At 52.4% G+C, this 21,710-nt stretch overlaps 1 protein-coding gene across 1 annotated transcript in view; it reads right to left on the minus strand.

Moving 5' to 3' along the window:
* Positions 1-21,710, minus strand: part of GALNT14 (polypeptide N-acetylgalactosaminyltransferase 14) — a 100,962-nt gene that overhangs the window by 52,831 nt on the left and 26,421 nt on the right. Inside the window, exon 2 of the mRNA XM_030035264.2 lies at positions 10,140-10,309. Within this exon, the coding sequence (XP_029891124.1) occupies positions 10,140-10,309 (170 nt within the window). The remainder of the gene's footprint in view (positions 1-10,139; positions 10,310-21,710) is intronic.

The raw sequence follows: 21,710 nt of genomic DNA on the forward strand, positions 1-21,710 counted from the left end.
CTCCTCAACTCCTTCCCAAGAGTTGCCCTCATCCTTCTCACTCAAGAAAAAGAAAAGGAGGGGGGAGGAATAGCACTGCAAATCTACTGCTGCAGAATAAGCACTGTCACATCTGCCATTTCCCTACAGCATCCATGATCGAGACACAACCGACGCTGCTCCTGAAGAAACACCAGCCTCCCCCTACCCCTGCCCCAGCATCCCTTCCCAGTACCATTTTTAATTAAAGCCCCCCAGCCTGCCTTTTCTCTAGGGGCAGCCCCTCGACATACAAAACCACGGCATCTCACAGCACTTCATATCCTGCCCCTTGGTGACAGCGAACATCCAGCGCCAGAGCCCGTGATTCCGGGGCACGATTTGCAACCCGGGATCAGTTGAGCTGTGGTCCGAAAACCTGAGCAGAGCCACTGCACTGCCAGGGTGAGGAAGACAGAGCACCTCCGAAACCAACGGGGTGGTGGTCCTTTTGCTGTGATGCGGTTAGCCTGGTGGGTAGTGATAACCCTCTGTCTCTGCCAAGGAGGCGATGTTGACTGACCTGACCCACCACCTCCAGCTCCAGGGAGCGATTAGGCAGGGCTTGGAGGGCAGAGTGGCATCACAGGCTGCCTCGGACATCACAGCAAAGTCTGGGGTTGGGATCTCGGCACTTGGAAGCCTCTCTCCTCTCCAGGGAGGTCTGCACAAGTCATGCAGGGCAGTTCGGATGTCGGTGAGGCCCAGGACAAGCACTGGGAGAGCCAACATGGACTGTGGCAGAAGCACTGTCACATCTGAGGAGGGAAGAACGGGCTATTCAGGACAAGTGGATATTGGGATGATGATCTGGCCATCAGCGTTGGCCAAGGATAGTCCCCAGCTCAGACACGGGCAGCCATCTCAGGGGAGATGCGACTTCTCTCAGTGCTCAGGCCCACCATAATCCCATGTCATGCAGACCCTTCTCATCAACTCTTCCTTCCCCCAACCCCGCTAAAAAAAAAAAAAAAAAAAAAAAAAGCTTCAAAAGAGGACATTACATAGAAAGATATTTGAAAAAGATCATCGCATTCATCAACTTTTGACTCCTGAAGCCACCAGCCCCTGTCTCAGAAGCCATCAGATCTAGCTGGCCTGCTCCTCAAGCCCTCCACCTCCTGGCAAGCTGCCCCACAGGCCACCAGACAACAAACATGGGGCAGCAAATGTCACAGACACTGTCGCATGTCGGGGTGGCCACAGCCATTCCCAGTATGAGGACTTGGACGCGCACCAGCCATTTCCCAGGACTGTGCATTTCCAGCCCAGTTCGCAGCCAGTAAGTCCCTAGAGAGACCTGTCACGTTTCTTGCATGAGCTCTCTAGAAGCAATAGGTGCAGCTATCGGAAAGAGGCACCTTACTGACTTCTCACCAGGTGTCCCCACATCTATACAAGATGCCAGCTCCAGCAGAAGCAGGAGAACATGAAACACTGGGGGTTTTTTCAGCACTAAAATGTTCCAGTGAATATTTTTCTCCACTTTAAGGCAACATCATGGAGTGGGGACTCCATGGGATTTTTGTCTCTGACCGAGTTTTCTCAAGCCTTAGGAAAGAGAAAAGTTTAGGAGTTCAGTTCCAGCTTGAAATGAGGAGTCATGGACACTATTTTTTTTCCCCCGATTTTTTCCACAGTGTTCTCTGAGCAGAATTCTGGATAGATTGCAAGCAGTAGCACAGACTCTTGCTTGTTCGTCACATGGATGAAGGTCTCCAGTCACCTCAGCAGTCCTCCATCAGGGCAACTGCACAGCGATACACAGATTCGAAACACAGATTTGCTACTGACGTAATGATCAAGCCTGGAAAAGATGGCAGGCTGCGAGGATGGGAGGCTTTAGCAAGCACACTTTGATGTGCACCCACCCCTCCCCTCATTTAAATGCACTCGCTATGAGTGACTGGACAATTAGGCCCATAGTGTCTGCAAGATAGGAAAGATACGGGTAACACAAGTGCTGCAAGGACAGCAACTCAAGCAACTTCAAAGCTTGTTACACAAACACAAGCAGCTGGGGGAGAAGAACTACAAATTACGTGCGCTGCAATCAGGGTTTGTAAATTATGCCAGCTCTTATAAAACACTGGGCCAAGCTTGAGAGGCAGGAGCCCCAGAGGGCTCAGTGGTTTCTGCAACAAGAGAAACCTGGGCTGATTTCATAGCTGACCCTTCTTTGAGCAGGAGGCTGGATCAGAGACCTCCTGTGGTCTCTTCCAAACTGAATTATTCTATGATTTTATGGAGTGCCTGTTTCTGATTAATAGCTGTCTTGCTTTCCTTGCTTAGCTGCCAACAACTGCAAATCCCAATACTCCTTATTCTCTGTGCTACCTGAAAACAACCTCTCTGTGTTTTGATCGCATACCTGTTCCTCAAACCTCCTTGGAGTTTTAAGTTCAAATTCACCCAGAAGACCAAGTGCAAAATGCCACTAGGTGTGGTGAGCACTCCAGATGGACTCAATGTACAAAGTGCAGAACTGAGCTCTTTTGAGCGAAAGACTCAGATTTTGGCCCAACTATAGTCATAGGTTGGTTAGGTTTAGCCAACAGGCACACAAAAGCCAGTCTTGGCCCAGGAGCAGTGGGCAACAAACTGGCCATCACAACCATGAGATGCTGGTACGGCTGTCTGACAGGGGCTGGGAGGCCAAAATAACTACTGCATGGTAGTCTGGGGGACACAGTGCACACCCTTACTCAAACTATGCCTCACCCTTAAGTCTTTGGCCAGATGGGACCTTCCCAGTTTGCATCCTCTAAATTGCACTTTGGGATTCACGCTTCAGTCCATTCGAAAGCCTCAGCTCTCCAGCAATACATAGGTCCAAACTGTGAGTGACAGCAGGTGTAAACTCTAGCACAAAGCTACAGGTAGTGGGTTTTGATAAGGGGAGCTCCATAGCGGGTCTTTTGTTAGCAAACAGCAAATTTTCCCAGCTAGGGGAACTAACTGTGCTGTTAACCAGTCTGTATAGCAAAGGTCTGAATTCGTGGAGGGCTGAAGAGCTTGAAAACAGGATAACTATGACGAGAAGAGATAATAACGACAGTTCCCTAAAAAATAAAATAAATCCCAGCATCACATGACGATCCCCTCTTACATAGATGGTATGGCTAGATACCAAATGGTTGATCAGTGGCTGGCGATAGTGTGTGGAGAGCAAGCTGGCTGCCCAAAGCTGTCTCTCTCACTGACTTTCAGCTGCCCAACTGCTGCTGATAGAAGCAGCTACAGAACATATTAAGATACTTTCCTTCACATCACCAACCTGTGCTAGCTACTTCTACCATTGCCAAAGGGTTACCAGGTTGCACAGAAGAGGCACGAGCAACTCTCTAAGACATTGCCCAGCTTGTGAAAGTTTCAAACTTAGGCCACAAAAGCCAGCTGATCGATGGCAGAAACAAAACCTTGTCCAATACGGGCAGTTCTAGTTTATCCCCAAGACACACACCAGCCCCTGCTCTACTTGATGGACTGTTCTCATTTCTTCATCCCCAGAGATCTCAGCCTAAGGAGGTGATGGAAAAACACAGTGTCGAGCGCTAACCTCTTAGGGTCTGGTGTCCAAGAGACAAAAGCAATCATGCTGTTTCCTAATGGACATACTTCCGTCTCAGATGTGTTTTCCACCGTTCATTTGTGTAACTGCTCGCCTGTAGGGTCATGCTGTGCTCTTGCCTGTTGTTAAAAATAAGAAAGAGACCAAGACCAAAGGCAGGAGGATCCCAGATCTTCTCTTACTCAGCTAATTCAGCCTCAGAGTATGCTCTGCAGGCAAGAGATCCAGGGACAGCCCTCACACATACAGGATTTTGCCCAAATGTGATAAATCTTATTTTGTAATGAAATCACAGATGCCCTGGCTCTGCCCAGAGAACAGTGTAACAGCTGAAATAACAGATCAAGAGACAGAAAAACTCTTTGGAATATTGCTGGCAGTCACATAGCAGCTAATAATGAACCTCAAAAACAAGAAGAGACCCATACCCCCTTGCATCCAGCCACCCCCAGACCACACAAGGTGCTGCCAGCCCGCTCTCCCCAGGGCATCACACACTTCTCACAGGGAAGCACCCACACAGGGACCCCCAGCCCACACAAGAGGGTGCACGACAGAGCAAAACCAGCAGCACACACTCGTGGCCGTACAAAGACGCCTCCTCCAGCTTTCACCAATGCCGAGTCCAGAGGTGTGGCAGCATTTGAGCGCTCCCTCTCCCTCATCCTCCTCACCTGGCTCCCTCCTTCACATCTTAGACTGTACAGCTCCATCTGTCCTCACGGACAGAGGTTCATCCACCCCACGGCACTCAAGGCATCTCTGCTCAGACATGCCTTGCTCCCTGCTGGTCCCACCACCCCTCTGCCCCAAGCAGATGCACCCAGCAGCATCAGGCACAGGGAGACCACGTGCACACACCCCCGTACCCACGCCGCTTCTTGCCCTGGTCTACAACACAGCGCGTGCAGAGTCAGCAACTCGCAAGACACTGCCTGAATAAGCAAATTTTAAAAATAACAGAACCCCTCGGGACTTAGTCTGCATTACGCAGGAAACTGGATTAGCTCAGCTACAGTCCAGAGGCCACGGGGAGAAATGTATGGAGTCAGCAAAGGGAAAGGCAACAGTAGACCAGGAAAACCTCTAGGTTCGGTTCTGCTCTCAACTGTTCAAGGTCCATCCGGGCAACGTCCCTGCAAACCTTCCCTCGAATTCAAAGTGGCTTTGGCCACCTGCTAGGTACCTACCTGCTTCTGCAGGTCTGATGTTCAGGTACCGCTGAGGATGGCAGAGCAGAGCCCCACCTCTGTCCTGCCTGGGGAATAAGATGGGCTTTTCCACACATGTCATTTCCAGACATTAAGTTCCTCCTTTGGGGACTCTCAAGAAACCGGGCAAGAAAGATAAGATGCCTAAATCCCTATGTGGGCTACAAAATGCATTTCTAGCTGTTGAGACCCAGTTTTCACCTCAATTCATCTCCAAGTGGTTTTGGTCTGGCGGGCAAGTTGAAGGAAGACAAGGCAATGCGAGAAGTCCAAGGGGATCATAAACACGCTAAGCCAAAGGCACTGCTGTCAAAATCTACTTTTCTCCTCTTCGACTCTTCGCTTCCAAGAAGATATTACAATATTCTCAGTGCACTTGACTGCTTGCCACTCCTGGGATGCAATCATCAACTCAGCCAAAAACAGAGCCACTTCAAAACCTGCATGAGATACAGCTGCCCTCACGCAATCTGCACGTGAATGTCTACACACGCTTCCACGTGCCGTGCACCAAATGTGTACACACGGGACACAGGGACACCTGGAAGGCGTGCAGAGGCAGAGATGCACGCTCAGCCCCATGTGCCCATGTACACAGGTACCTCACCTGGAAGAGGTAGGACCGCCCTCGGGACAGCCTGTTCCTCCCGGTCATCCCCATGCACAGAACAGTCAGGTATTTTCAACTACCCCAACTAGAGCTGCTCCAACGTAATGCTGAACGTACAGCCTCTGCACCCTTGGGATGCACGCTGCAAAGAATGGGTCAAAATAACGCTGCAGCATGTAGCGCTTCAGGGCTGAAATCCTGACTTTTCTGGACCTTAAGAACTCAAACCAGCAGCTCTCTGCCCCTGGGGAACATCACAGGCGTCACCTCTTCCCATCCCTCCATGAACAGTCCCTACGAGCAGAGCCACCAGCCCTGGGCAGCTCTCCCACCCAGCGGACAGTCTCCAGCTGGCACTGCATTGCGGTTTGAGTGAGGAGACCTGCAAGAAGTCTTACGGTGTGTGTCGTTCCCCGCAAAGGGAACAGGACAGACTACAAGGGCAGAACTTTTCTAGGGAGTACAAGTTGGCGTGACCAGGCCGCCGGGCTGCCAGGATGCTCTCATCTTCAGCAGACAATGCAACGCCTGGTCCTCCTATCTGCCAGTATCCCTGCCAGCCTCGCATTTCAATCGCAACTTGATTTTAGCAGCTGCTTTCTCTCTCTCAGACATGCATATACACACAGAAACGCACCCCATCAAGCAGCTGTAAAATTCAAGCTTAGCTGGGTAGGTAGGGCCTCTTGTAAAGCACTTGGGACTCAGGGACGGGGGGGAGTTTCAAAAATTCAGAGGATTATTGCCTTATGCCAGGACTTGAGAGGGCTCCATCCCCGGCCTCCTTGCTCCACCAGCTCGAGACAGCACTACTAAACTCGTACCGGCGCTGCAGAGGAAAAAAGCCAGACGAATAGAGGAAAACAGGCAGCGGGGGGTGCCTGAGGCTGGCTGACGTGATTTGCAATAGCTAGAGAAGTCTGCTGGAGGCTCTTACCTCTCCTCCAGCCACTATCCTCTCATCTAGTCTCCTTGCCCCCAGTTTCACCTCTCCGCTTCACCGCCGTCAGCGAGCACAAACCCCAGCGCAGGTTGATGCTGGCCGCAACTCGTGGTCCCAGCCTAGCCTGGCAGCCACAACAGCATCTGCACATCTATTAAACCTAACGGAGCGTTCGGGAGGCGGAGGTCAGCCTAAGCAGCATATGGAGCAACTGTGTGGCGAATACCGGCCTCCTCGGGAGCTGTCTGCTACAGATGGAAAAAGCCCAGGAGCCATCACGACAAAATCTTCTGGCTGTGGGCAACGCATCCTCCCTGTCGGCTTTCCAAGCCGCTGAGCAATACTGGAAACCTCAGCTCTTCTCGCCGCGCGCGTGCGCCTGGCACTGACTCACTCGCTGCTGTTTTGGTCCTGCGGTTTGCCGGTGGGAGTTGCAGAAGGTGGGGTGTGGAGATGAGGTAATCCCAATGGCGTGTGGCTACCGCAGCAGAGGGGGACTAGCCACCCACTCCAGCAGCGTGAGCTGGCTCCGCATGACGTGGACACGCCAGCTAGATCTGGGTCCAGCTTGCTGCTGCGGTCACAGGGATTTTTTAACCTTGACTTATGGTGGGGATGGGACACACCACCACAGGACCGTACATGGTCTTCTCCCGGAGAAAGACATCCCTTCACGGGGTCCAAGGGCTTAGTCAACATGCAACCAGGAACACAGTTAACGGCAGGGAAATGCAGGCAGGACAGCAGGAGCGATGTTCCAGCTGTGGGATCTCCCAGGCTGAGGGACATGATGTGGCCCATGGAAGCTGTGGCACTTCCCCAGCTGAAATCACCCACAAACGAAGCACAGGCTTGCAGCCCCACACTGGCTGGGGAGCCACCATGGTTTCTCCAGCTCCGATTCTTTGGAGCGCTGTGATTCCTCTCCATCTGAAATTATTCCACTGGCTGCAATTTAAAAACAAAATCAATCCAGCAAACATTACTAAGCAACTGGCTGTCAGTGCCACATCCCGCCCTGCCGAAAGTATTTGCCCTCTCCATGACCTTCTGGCAAGGAGCTTGCTGCTCATCCCTTGCCAGATTTTGTATATTCAGCTATCGTTGGCAAGTCCAGGTGCTTGGCTGGATTAGCAAAGAAAACTCCAGGAAATCTGCAACCATCCTGGTGAAAAACACCCCACAGAGAGGCTGTAAGGAGCAGCACTCCCACATCCTGGGCACTAGGATCAGGACTATGAGGTGCTGGTGTCAGGGCATTACCATGGTCTGCAGGTCTGTGTGTCTCGGTGCTGTCATGCATTATACAGAGGGGGATAAAAGATGGAGAGCAAACACGCTGAAAACCTGGTCACAGAGCAGAGCAAGCTGCTTCAGGCAACACCAGTCTGAGAGGTTGAAGGAGAACCTGCTTGCTCATGGGGATGAGCTGAAGAGGTGGGCAAGACCCTTTCCAAAGCCTCCTAGCCCCTTGTGTGAGCTGGGCAGGAGCCCCTTGGCATGGCAGTGCCCTTTGGTGCGGCGCCCACGCTAGGATGTAGCTTCCCCCGAGGTCAGCTGGAGCAGAATCGAGGTCCAACTCTTTGGCTTCACTCTCATACGAAAAAGCCTGATCGCTTCCAGTCTGGCTCACACAAAGCAGCCTAAAGCCAGGTTTGCCGTTGAAACCAAGTCTCTAAGCACAGCCTCCAGCAGGTCACGCAGCGTGAGCCCTGAGGGTTTCCCATCTCTCACTCTAGCCTGGTCTGCGGTACTCTGCTCTCCGCTTCGCAGGAGGGACCTCTCCTCGTCAACTCCATGCTGGACTCTCTTTACACATGCTTCTTGCACAGCCACCAGCAATTTCTCCCTGCTCCAAGAACAGGCCGTGCTCATCCATGCTTTCCCACCCAGCTCCCCTGGGCAATTCAGGACCCTCTCCTAGGTTGCATGGTAGTACCAGAGCATCGCCTGCGGCAGCTCCCCGGTCACCTACACCATGAGCAAGGATTTCTTTCCAGAGAGGGCTCCGCAAACTCTGCACCTTCCTCTCCCTGTCAACCACCATGCCTGGACTCTTCTCCCTCCTCCATCCCCCCCATCGGCGCCCGCCTCCCCCAGATCTCCCGGCAGCCCCATTTCCTCCGTGGCCGCACTAATGCTCGGCTAATGATGCATCATCCGCAGCATTGTTCAGACATATTCAATAAATCAGAATCCAATTACCGGGTTAAGGAAATTGGAAGCAAATGCAATTAGCCCCAGCCCCTCCCATGTGCTGTGCCCTCGCTTCCTCCTTAATGAGAACTTTTCTTTCACCGGAGCACTCAGCGCCGCATCCGCCCGCCCGGGAACAAGGTGGCTGCCACCACGCAGCGGGGGTACAGCGAGGGGGCAGCTGAGTCGATCTTCCTTTTTAAGGGGGCAGATGGTTAATATCCCTGGCATTAATTCTCTCCAGGAATAGCACACTCGCTCTCTGCACAGCTATAAGAGGCGTCCATCAGGGCTGACAACTCCTCTCTGGAGAAAGGAGCATCTGGTCTTTACTACAAAACGGAGCTAAAAGAATAAATAAATAAATAAGCACATTGCTTGCTATAGGGCTGGAGAACTGGTGCTGTTTTAGCATTTCAGCCCAAGTGCTGCATTTGGACTGGAATAGGGAAAATTCAGAGTCGGGTCAGATGCTGGGAGTTCCGTCACTCTGACCTGGGAGCAAGGTGCAGCCTGGGCAGCAAGGTGCCATGGCTGGGTCCAGCAGAGAGCTCCCACTGGAGCAGGACTTTCCCCCAAAGGGTTCCCAGGAGAAGGCAGTAGATGACGGCTGCGGCTGGCAGGCTGGGACGTAATGCCAGGCACAGCTCCTTGGGAAGGGTTTGCAATGGCTGTGGGCTGGGGACCACCGTCGGGGGCTGGGTATACGCTGTGCCCTCAGAGGACAAAGAGAAAAACTGCATCAAGAGAACCTTGGGAGTATCTCCTACACCAGTGGGACACTCCGGCATTGCTCCATCTAGCAGACTAACAATTAACCCCACCGACCATCAACAACCTGCAGCTGTGAAGGGCAGCTCTTCCCTCATGAGTTTGGAAAGGCAAAGGAAGGGAGACTACAACTGCACCCACAGCAAGTGAGGGTGCACCAAAACTCCCACCCTGCCCTTCTCACGCCGACAGCAGCAAGGGAGTGCGGGTCCCGTAAGGCAACCCTCGCTGCAATCCTCCCTGCCTCTCCCAGGAGGTCCCTTGGGTGCCAAAGGGTATTTTTGACCCCGATGGTGCTGGAGATCCCAACGAGTTCTTACCTTCCTCTCCCCCTCGCTCACCAATAGTCCCTTATTCCCCACACTAACTCCTCTCTGCAGAGCAAAATAAGCGCTCAACAGTTATTTTATCCCCCTTGCACCATCTCGTTGCATCCTCTGAAGAGCAAGTGTTCCCAGCACCAGTGAAGGCTTCGCACATCATGGAGATGTGCTCTTGTGCACCCATTACTTTTCTGAAGGATCAAAAAAAAAAAAAGGCTTTTCCTTTCTTTCCCTGTGGTCCTGGAATAATTTATACAGGTTTTAATTAGTAAGTTTAGGACTTCCAGTCATGCCAAGAAATCAAGCAAAGTGAAAGATTCAATCCTAAAAATACAACCCAGGCAGAAACAATCCCAAGGGCACCCACTTGGCGTGGGTGAAGGGCCCAGACCCACCTAGCATCCCAAAACCACGGCCCCGAAGAGGAATGGGACTATCCACCCATATAACGAAGTTTCGTGAGGAAGATCAGGAGAAACCGGGGGGGAGGCAGAACCTGTGATGGCGGGTGTCACGGACGGCACGGTCACTGGGGATCCTCTCGCTCTCCCGCTGGTTAAAGGCATGGAGCCGGTACGGGTCCTCTCCGCCCTTCCACCTCCGGGCGCTCAGGTACCTCCGCTCTTCAAACTGATCCCAAAGGTCGTCCCAGTCCACGTCCGAGCCCTGCGCGCACAAAGTCAGCCCCGTTAGAGAGAGGAGAGACCAGAGGACATCTGACCCCGCTCCGGAGGTCCTCCCGAGCCCTGCCGGAGGTCAGCCGGCCTCACAGCATGGGCAAGCATCACAGGAGCAGGCTAACACGAAGCCTCATTAGGTCTTCGGGTTTTGTTTTCTCCCTAGGTCTTGAAACAGCATGTCAAAGAGAGCCTGCCAGTTTGAATTTAAAATGACTAATTTCAAACCAAACTCAGGTCTCTGGTGGATCCCCCCCTCAAACAGCACGGTCTCAAGAAATATAAAAGCGCAAAGGTCTTGTTAGGCTTTTCATTTCTCTCCAGCCAAAAAACAAAGGTATTTTACACCACATGCCCTCTCATCCCTGTAACCCTTCAGGCGGGAAAGAGCCACCAGACAGGAGCAGTTTCCTCACGCACAATCCCATGTTTCCACAGCCGTACCCCGGCCCCAGGGCCAGCTCCAGCAACAGGACCCTGGAAGAAGGGAGCCGTAGCCCTCCCAGCCTGATTTCAGTCCGTCTTTGCCGCAACAAGTCTCCCACCGAGGACTTCAGCCCTACGGCAGGGAGACGAGCGGGCAAGCACGTCCCCGTGCATTCCCCCCGCTCCAAAAGGAGGGAGGAGCTGCATTTCAGGGTTACCCGACAGCTCCGACAGCCATCAGGGGGTTTAAGCATCCCTTGGTGGCTTGGTGCTATCAGGGGGGTTAAGCATCCCTCAGCAGCACGACGTTGTTTCGGGGGGGGGGGGGGGGGGTAGGCATTCCTCGGTGGCACAGTGCCTGAGCCAGCGAGCACAATGCAGCGCCGATAAGATCTCATCGTTACAGCAGCACAACCTCTTTGATCTCAGCCTACATGTAAGACGGAGAGATGCAAACATTTACAGACATCTCAGCCCTAAAGAAAATTGTGATCTTATCCCATAATTGATCTTTTCTTCTTCTTTTCTTTTTTTTTTCCCCTCCTCAGTTCACACCATCTCAAAGCCGATTTTGCCTGCTAATAGCGCAAAATGAAGCTTTTGAAACAGGCGATTTTTATCCTGTAATTGATTTTACTTGCATCTGGCAGCACGTTTTCGCTAGTCATAGGAAGGGGAGGAGGGAGCACTGGCTCCTGCAATTGAACTGCAGCAGGACCAAGCCGGGTGCCTCCAGCCACACGATGCCCCACACCGCCCTGGGTCACAGCGACACGAGCACCCCCAAAAAGCTGACAGAGCCCAGAGATGCAGGGGTTTCCAGATACAGGGTCGTATGCATCCTCCTCCTGTGTGACCCCATGGCCTTCTCAGGAGCTCCTCCAGCACTTACCCCAGTGCAGGGAAGAGCAGAAGAAACTCCTGAGCCACCAGCTCTACTGGGAGAAAGTTATTCAGGACCGGGAGAAAGTTATTCAAGGCTAGGAGAAAGTTATGAAACCAGTAAGGTCACTGCAGAAGGTTTACGAGGAGGATGTACGTAACCTGCCTGCGGGCTTTCGGGAGGACCGATGTACACAGGGTGATAAATATTGTTTATGTTTTTTCTAAGGCATCTTGCAAAATGTGATTTACCACTGCAGTAAAAGATCAGGGAAAAGTGAGCCGATTGCATCACAGAGCCACTGACAGCCTGACGTTTATAGGATTTCATGATGACCGCGGGAGGCCTGGTGCCGTTAAAACAACCGCTGCCAAGTTGCAGTTCCTAAATTTTAGTGCTGTGAAGAAAAGTAAAAGTTTGTTTTATCAAACTTAATCAGAAGAGAAATGGCTTCTAAAAGCGGCCACATAGCACTTAAGGCTGTCGGATGTGTATAGATATATTTTTTAATGTCGGTTCAACCCAATAGCCTTGGATCAACTAGAAGGGTGCAGCCGGGCAAGCATTGGAAGGCTCAAGCGGGAGGGCTGGCGGATTCCCGCGGGCAGCCGCGGCTCCGGGAAAACTGGAGCTTCTACACATGCTGCAAGGGCAGCGAGGCTCTGGCCAGGCCAGCAGAAGCAGGGGGTCGGCACGCGGGAGGGTCCTGGCACGTGCTTCGAGGTCTGGGACAGCATTTTCCCAGCATCCATCTAACCCCACTGCCATACCGTTACCGGGGGGTCCCAATGGTAAATGGATACGTGGACAAATAGCAGTGCCTTATCCCATGGCATTTGCTTCTCATCCTGCCCTGGATATACCTCGCATCCAAGAGCTGCATTCTTGGTTCACATTGCAGTGAATAACTAACACCCCCCATGAAATCTCCACCTGAAAGACATCAGCCCACCTTGATTCACCCAGGTTTCACTCTCCTTTTTGGGTCAAGGAAAGCTATCAGTAGGATGGTTCCTAAATATCAGGTAGCTAAATACACATCTGAGATCAAGAGCAAACAGGTGCCAAATAGAGATTAAAGAGTTATATTAACCACTATCTGGCCACAAAACAAGCCCAGGGATTTGGTTAACTTTCTCAGCCAGAAGTAGATACCCGGGTTTGGTCATTTGCTTTCAATCTACAACTCCTGTCCAAATCTTCTGGGTGTTCTTCAGCTTTCCACCCCAAGCTTCCCTGCAAGGGTAACCAAAATCGGAGCAGGATGCTCGGACACACGCACACACCGACCTCTGCAAAAAAATACCTGCACAAAGCAGTGAAGGAAAGCGAGGCAGCAGCCTCGTATGCAAAGGCTCCAGCTACACAAGCGGTGGGAGGCAGGAGACCTCCCCAACCTGCACGCAGGGACTCACCTGTTTCTCAGCACCTGATCAGGGACGGGGAAAGCAAGTTAAAGTGTACGGAGAAATCCCCCTCGCTCACCCAGGGACAGCACATCAGTTACGGGTTACTGAGTAAGGTCTTCATTATAATATTTCCGCCATGTATTATCACCTCTTCCTCACACCAGAATTCTGTCTTGGGAGTTAAATAACTGATGTGCAGAAATCTAAATTTAATTTATTATGATCTAACTCACTTTAGAAGCCAAATTACCCTGCACTAGAAAAGGATCAAGTCAATACTCCACTTGCCTTTCTATTTATCTTCTACAGGGCTCCTCTCTCCAAGTTTCATATTCATTTTCTCTCATGTACTAGTAATAAATTTTCATTTTTTTCCTTGGAATTAGGTAATTTCTCTTTCAACATTGCAGTTTAATGGCTGGTATTAATTATAGGAAACACAGTCAATGCTTAAAAGAATTTGAGAGACTCAATGAGTCTGCAGGAAAGAGAGGGAAAAAAATATCCAAGGGGTAGCCGGCCGCTCTCAGCAAACAAGTGCCACCCCCTTCCAACACCACACTGGGGGGGTCCCAGGGTGGTCAACAAGAGGGTCCCCCCCCCAGGCAAGGAGACACGGACAAAACTCATTGAGGAGAGGAGCTCCCATCTCACGCCAGCACCCAGCCAAGAGCAGGGCTCACCAAAAGCCTTCTTCACCAGCCCACCAAAAGCACCCCTCCCAAACCCCCCCGCTAAAGGCACCCCTGCAAAACTGCCCACCGCCTCGCTGGCGAAGGGCAAAGGGCAAACCCCCAGAGCAAGCACAGAGGCAACTATTCACCACAACTGTACATCAAAGTTCGAAAGCCTCTCGGTGCAAAGACGTAATTCGTCATCTGCCTCTTAAATCACGGCTCAGAAACAAAAAAAAAAAAAAAAAAAAAGGGAAAAAATAATATTTAAAAAAAAAAAAGGAGTGGTGCTGCGGGGGGAGAGCGGGTCATTAGCAGTAAAACTACAATTTTCTGGCAACTGCTAATGCCTTGTTTATGTGGATTTCTGCGAATATGACATTTTAATGGCATAATAATTGTGTGATTACAGTACAGCGGGGATCACTGGAGCGGGAAGGAGGAACGAGGAACGCAGCCGGCTGCTGCTGCGGGCCCACAGCGTCCCACGGGACGCTCTGCCCCATCCTGCCCGCACCCGCAGGCAGCCCCCGGCACCCCTCGCCAGCGCAAGAGGCCAGTGCATTGCCAGCGCAGAAAGGGCATTTCGGGTGAAAAGCCTGGCCCAAGCAGAGCCAGCGGCGACTGAGGATGGGCAAGTCGCACCAGTCCCCAGGGCCAGCCTCCAGCTGCCCAGGAAGAAAAGGAGTGGGTGGTGCGAGCCAAAAGCGGACTCTGATTCACTTTCTTCTTCCAAGGCACTGTTTTAAAATAGAGAACTTAAGCCTTTGCTAAAATAAAAGCCGTTTTCCTTTTGGGGCTGCTGAGTGTTGCCATTAGACCAAGGTGAATCGGACCAGCACCACGGGCATCCTTTCAGGAGACAGCAAACCCAAGCCAGCCCGGTAGGGGTTTGCCGGGGAGCCCCAATCTTTGGCCAGGCAAAGGGGATTTGCCTGTGTAGGTGCAATGATGACCCCACGGGGGTGTGGCAGTAGCCAAATGTGCCCCCTCACAGCCAGCTTTCCCTGAAAAATCTCATCCCTACATAATCCCTGACGGAGCACTCACCGCTGAGCCTCCGTCCTGCCTTTCCTGGGACTCAGGCGTTAAAGAGAAGGGGAGAGGGAAATAAAAAAATACATCGGTCTAGCAAAAGCTCCAACAAACAAGCGAAAACTCTAGAAACTCGGATGCCGTGTGGCATGTTGTTGCCCGGCCGCGCTCAGCTGCTCCTCTGCCTGCAGAGGGCTGGAGCACATGCGCGTGTTCGGCACAGCTCGGGGGCACTGGCGGCGGAGGGCAATCTTTCAGCTGGAATTGCAACCAGGCATTACACAAATGAGATTTAAACATCTCACTGAAAAGCAGGCCCCCCGCAAGCAGGAGGTTCAATTATAGAGCTGTTACTGGCCGAGGCGCTAATGCCATCTGAAAGGATTATAATACTTCAAAAAGGGTAGGGCTCATCCCTCCTCGTCCCCCGGTGCCAGTGCACGCACTAAGAGGGTCAGCAGCCCCACAGGAGAAAGAAGCGGGGCAGCATCATGCTGCCTCCATCCTCTTCCCGGTCTCCTCAAACAGCCCAGATGGAGCATCGGAGTACAAGATCCTTCAGTCGAGCTTTGGTGTAGTTTTCGCGATGCCAGAGCCCCGCGGCTCGGCTTAGCCCCGAGCACGCAGTGCTGTGCATCCCGATGGCCTCATCCCCAAGATGCAAGGGGGAGACAGACAGAGCACCACGGCCACCCTCTTTGCCCTGTCCGAAGAGCACGTAGTGGTGCCAAAATCAGGCTGCGGTTCTCTGGAGAACAGGCTTCGTACCCGTCCTGCAGCACATCCTCCAGCGCATCAGGTGCCGCTCAGCAGCAAACCGCCACAGACCTTGGAAGGGTCACGTCCCACACCTCCTTTCTCTTATCCCCCTTCCCCAAACTGCACAGCCCCCAAGCCAACCAAGCACTTAAATACAAACTCAGGTGACTCCAGGCATTTGGAGGAGCCCACAGAAATCCCTGTTTAAACGTTTGAAATTAAGTACTTGCTTAAGTGCTTCATTGGCTCAGTGCCGTCTTCTCCAGCTTTGTGCTGACACCAACCACACGTTGGAAATGGAGGTAGCTCTGGGCCCCAGCTATCATCCGCCCTTAATTAGTCTTCTGCCCCGTGGGGATCTTAGCTCCAGTTCCTTTATTTGAGGGCTATGAAGCTCCTCTTCCTCTTGCACTAATAGCCGGGCACAACACCCAGATGCACCTTGGTGGCAGCTCCTCCGGGACCCTACGGGGATGCACAGGAGACCCATTTCTGCCAGGATTCTACCCTGCCCCAAGGAGGACCAGCATCTCCCAGTGCTTGGAGGTAATTTACTGCCTCTCAAGGGAGACCTGCAGATCTGAGTCTGCTCTGACCGCACTTGCTGGGAAAAGAAAGAACATCAACAACAACAAAAAAAATCAAATTAAATATTAATATGGATACCTAATTAAAGCAAAGCACTTCTCCAGCAAAGCCTGTCCTGCAGCTGGGGTCCCTGGAGAAGCTCTGAGCATTCACCATTAAGCTTCTCGCTGCCAATGACCTTTCCCTGCCCGTGCATATCCACAGGCATGCTGCTCCATCTTCAAAGGACGGAGCATTGCCTCCTCCTCTGCTATCTCAGCAGGGAACACGAGTCCCTGAGGACCTTCCAGTAAGCGTCCCACTTTCTCACTTGGCCCTGCGGCCAAGGCCATGCTATCACCACCTTTTACTGCCCTTCCTGCCCACCACCCAGTTTCCTTTACCTGTCTCCCTCCAACCCCTCCTCTAACGCCCACTCCTGCGTGGGCAGCGCCTGCATCTCTCCTGCAGTGCACGCATGTGTTTACGCGATCAAGACACCTACTGCATCAGGCAACAGGACTGACGAAGGCTGGAAAGTGGCCACGGAAGAAGACTTGACCTTCAGGAACTACAACTGCAACCACTGCCTGGATGGAAACATCCCCAGTTCAGGATCTGGAGAAGGCTCTTCAGTGTCTTCCTCTTATCATCCCCACACTCAGCTAGCATCGGCACAGGCTGTTGGCCACTGATTCAGTGCAAGGAGCTGACCCAGGGCCGTCATTAAGTTGATCACAGCTAGAACCAGCTCTTTGTGTATCTTCTTGTCCGTGTCCGTGGTAAGCGATATACACGGTCTGAAACACCCTCCAGAGGCTTAAATCTGCTAAAGTCTCCAGCCAAATACAATGGAATGAAAAGCCACCGGAGAATTATTGATGCTTTTTCCAGTAAGGGCACCAAAGCTTTAATTTTAAAACAGATGGCCAGGGCAGCCACCACAATGGGGAATTTATTTGCAAATCAGGAGCAGGGGACTCGGAGTCGCAAGGAGGGAAAGATGAAAGATTCATTGCTTTGATGAAAGGCCAAATTTTGTTTCCAGGGCTTCCCTTAGGAGAAAGCAAGTCAGCTCAGAGTTCACACCTCGCTTATCAGCAAGCACTCGCCGGGCTGGCAGCGGTGCCAGGTCAAAATATATCCCCACCTCCTGCAGGCAGCCTGGGCCTGAGCTTCACGTGTGGACGATGCTCTGTCTGCTGGCTGTAGCATCAGGCCACTGCCCCGCCTCTATGGGGGGAGAGGCAATGCACGCTGCCAGCCAGCATCGCACGCTCCAGTCCGATCCCAAGGAATTCCCGTGGTGACCCTCATCATCTCCAACATGCTGAGGAACCTCCTGCCTCCCTGTGACAATGGAGAGGAGTGTATAATGCAGGCCGCTGACCTCTAGAAACAACATTCAGCTACAAAACTCCCTGTGTTCCCACTCGGAAAGATGCTCTTCCTTCTTGGACCCCCAAAATCAGGTACATACAGAAGCGTCTCGCTGCGTAAAGAACACAGACTTTAATTCTTTAAAATAATAAATTAGCCAGTAGGATAGCCTGACACATGAAGACAAATCCTGTATAATTAAAAAGGAAAGGAAGCCGATTATAACCTCCTGGAGAATATTGCTGCCTGCTTCTGTTTTATTTATACGTTACACTGTATAATGAGCTGAATATTTAGGAGGTCAGCACAAACCAAGCTGCTGACTGGAGAAAAGAGAAGACCCAGCTCTGTCCGTGCCGGGAGCCAAGCAGGAGGATGGAGAGGATTTTTGGTCATCTCCTCCCCCTGCCTGCGGCTCCCCCGAGATGCTGCGGGACTGCTCGGTTCAACTGCTCACTCTCAACTGCTTGTGCTCGGGCTGCATCAGTCTTCCCAAGCCTCCATCAAAAAAGGCCTTCTGAGCTCCCCCACAGTCCCCCGCAAGAAAGGATGAGCAAGGTCAGCCCAAGCCCGTTGGCACCTGTGAACCCTTTTAATGGGTCTGCAAACGGTAATTCTGGACGGCAAACAAGACCAAATAAGTTTTAAGAGTCTATAAAAGAGTCTCTTCTTCCACTGAGAATTTTTTTTTTTTTTTAATTAAGATTTCAGGTTTAAAAAAACAAAAAAGGTGGAAAACCGCTGGTCTGGCAGCAGCTGTGCTCCATGGTGAGCCCCCTGGGTCGATGGCAATAGTCCTCCACGGTGCCCCCACTGCCACCCCCATCCGCGGGGGGACACCCGCGGCTCCCCTGAGCCCTTCTCCATCCTCTGCTGATGCCAGCCCCCCCAGGCGCCTCTGCCCCCTGCCAGAGGGGGTCCCCTTGGCACCCCGCTCCGGGCTCGCCCGGGTGCCAGGAGATGGCAGAGAGCATCTCTGCGGCCGTTGTGCCGCATTAACCGGAGCGCCACGGGCAGCCCCTCCGTGGCCCGTTGCCACCACTCAGTGCTGCTCCCCAAAGGTCGTCAGCAATTACATGGGGCACTAATTGGGAAAGAAACGAAGGCAGCATCCCGTGTCCCCTTCACGCCACCCAGGTTCAGCTCATTCCCAAATGAGGTCATTCCCAAAAGAGGTCAAACACATTGGGTAGACCCCAGACCCACGGTGGGTAAAAATGGCAAAAGGGAGCTCCTGCGTGGACAGACGGTGTTTTGTTTTGTTTTCCTTCTGTGCCTTTTCAGGACAGACATGAGCTGCTTCCCAGCCATGAAGGTCAAACCAGCCTTCCCAGGCTTCAGCAGGAGCAGCAGATGATTTAGTACGTAGGAGCCCATAGCTGCACTCGGTCTCCAGCTGAGCTTTGCTCATCCTCCTGCGTAAAAGCCAAAACTCCTACCAAACCACACAGCGTGAGCATCTCGGAGGTCGGGGAAGGTCTCCCCCTTCCCCACGGAGCTGTGGGTCCCGCACGCTGGAGGACAGCCTGGGATAGGGCGCATCAGGGGGAAAGGGAGAGGGAAAGGGGAACAGGGAGGGAAGAGTAAAGTAACCAGCAGCCGGAGTTCTGCTCTGAACCCAGCCCTTTAAAAAGCAGGCGCCTAATCTGAACTGCACCTCCCAAGCAAGGAAGGGATCGTGCTGTTAATACACGCGGCATCCTCGACCCGACGCGGCCTTTTCACAGCAGCAAAGCCAGGGGTAATCCATCTGGTAATTACTTCCATGGGGATCTTTACACAGCTTTAGAAACTAATGCTACTATCCTTCCCTGAGCAGCCACCCTTCCAAACCAAGCAGCAATGAGGGGCAATGGATAACAGCAGCGTATTAATGTGAAGGGAAAAGTGCCTCCAAGGGAGGGAAAGCTCAGTCTTTATTTTACTGTGGTTTATTCTAACAGGGGGAAAAAACCCCACAGATTAGAAAAATAGATATTCAAGCAAAATAAAATAATTGCAAATACACAAGGCACTTACATGCATGGCTTTAGCTGTCTTCAGGAAGCCACCAGCTTGCCTTTCCCTCTCCCTCTGTCAGCTAACTGCTTTTGAGGAGCAGAGCTTTACCAAGTGGGCACCAAGGCACAACCTGCTCCAAGGAAGGAGCTCCGCAAGGACAAGAAATGCTGTCAGTCAAAACTCCCCACTCCTGCACTCAATTTCCAGCTCTGGAAAAGCCCTGGACTCCCCCGCCGCCACCAGCCGTGCCTCAGTTTCCCTGCTCCTACAATTAACTCACAAGGCTCCCACTTGGGGGGAGGCTCCCCAGGGAGCATCACCTGCGCCGAGCAGCTCCAGCACAAGGGTTTTTTTTTCTCTTCCCATCTCTCAGTCTTTGCAAAGTGGGAAGAGTGGAGGAAAACCCTTGCTGGGGACTAATTAAAATGCCCCAAGGCCTCTCAGAGGGGTTTCTTGGTGTATGTGCACCGTGCAGTGATGTGCTGAAGGCCAGCCCAGCCCAAACCATACCAAGCAGCTACCCTGGTACCAGCGGGGAAATTCTTGGCCAGACCATGACCTCTCTAACATACTTAAAAGCACCAGCAGAAAACATGTGGGCTGCCCTACCCCACATCAAGAGGATGCAGGAGACAGGGACAGGTTTTCTGCAGCGGGCAGGGGCAGTACAGGCTGTGGGACACCGACCCACGGGGCACCCTGCAAACCCTCAGCGCACAGCCGGAGCACAGGACCTGGCGGTGCCTGCCTGTCAGACACCATTCCCACCATCAAAAAGCACCGGTGACCCACCTCCTCATCTCACACACACACGTTTTGCAGAGGGGCAGGCGCTTCTGCAACCCAGAGCTGGTCCTCAACACACAGGCGGAGGGAGATGAAGCTCAGGTCACGGCAACGATGCTCCAGGGTGCGTGTACTACCCAGCTGCCAGCCCATCCTCCCCCCAACTCTCCTCAAGGAGAAATTAGATATAAAACATTTGTGACAGCAAGAACTGATCTAAACCTTTGATCCTTAGGTACCTGCTGCTGGAGCGTCTGCGAGATCCCGGGCCTGGGAGCAACATGACTGACAGCACCGGAGATACAGCAGCATAATTTAGAGCGTATGTGTCAGCCCAACCTTCTCCTATCTCAGCTCAGTAATAGGAATAAAAAAAACCAACCCTGGCTAGTGAGAAATGCACCGTAGCAAGGTATGGTGAGTTAGAAAATAAATAAGCCTGTTAAGAAAGGACTGCGGGTCCCTGCCAGGCGCAAACACAGGCACTGCAGGAGCATCAAGAAAGGTGCTGCGCCTTGGGATGATGCGGGCTCAGCTGGGGATGGGGATGGGGGAGACCAGAGGCAGGACACAGCTGGTGTGGCCTGGCCAGGAGGATCCCAGGCAGATCTCCAGGGTCTGGCTGCCTTCCAGCAGCACAGCGTTGCTGCTTGAAGGAGCAAACCCGGAGCAGAGCTGCGGCTGGGCACGGGAGCTGGCGCGTGGGACACGCCAGGTCCATGCAGCAGGGACAGCCCGAGGGCGACATGGGCCAAAGTTCATATCGAGGCCTGAGCAGTATTTTAGGGCAAATTTGCCCCCAAAATCTTCCCCACTGGGAGAAAAGAGATGGCTCTGGGAAAGAATCACAGCTTCTTCTGGAGCAAAGACCCCCCTTCTGCCATCACAAAAGCCACCTGCTTCCCTCGAGGGACAGGCTTAAGCAGCGTTATCCTTCCCAAAAAGAGAAGCAGGCAAACGAGCATGGAGACGCACACCCCACCATCCGCTCCTGCTGTGCTCATGCGAAGGCACGAGCACAGCTTCCCACATTGCTAGAAAGATCAGAGATACAAAAAGAAAACAGGAGAGGGAGGGGGGGAACAAACAAAAACCCAAACCAAGCTGTAATTGGGCTTGTAGGAAATGACATCTGTAATTTGGAGGACAGCTGTGTTACCACCAAGGGCCCATCACTGGAGCTCTCACACCCAGGAGGACGCTAGTTCGAAAAGCACTGCTATGTCACAGCCCGGAGACACAGGACAACCTTCCCTTCCCTCCTTCCCTAACACACTGGCAACATCTGATCAATATTTCTGCACATCTCTAGAAGAAAACCAAAAATAATTAAAAAAACCCACTCAAAAATAAAAAACAAACCCACTGCTAAGTCACCTGATGCAGCAAACTCAAAACACCTCCTGAGAGCATGGGGATCTGGACAGAAACCAGCAACCAGGGACTGAGCTTTGGTTTTATTATTGGAAA

Source organism: Aquila chrysaetos, chromosome 13, assembly GCF_900496995.4.
Source record: "Aquila chrysaetos chrysaetos chromosome 13, bAquChr1.4, whole genome shotgun sequence".
Taxonomy (NCBI): domain Eukaryota; kingdom Metazoa; phylum Chordata; class Aves; order Accipitriformes; family Accipitridae; genus Aquila; species Aquila chrysaetos.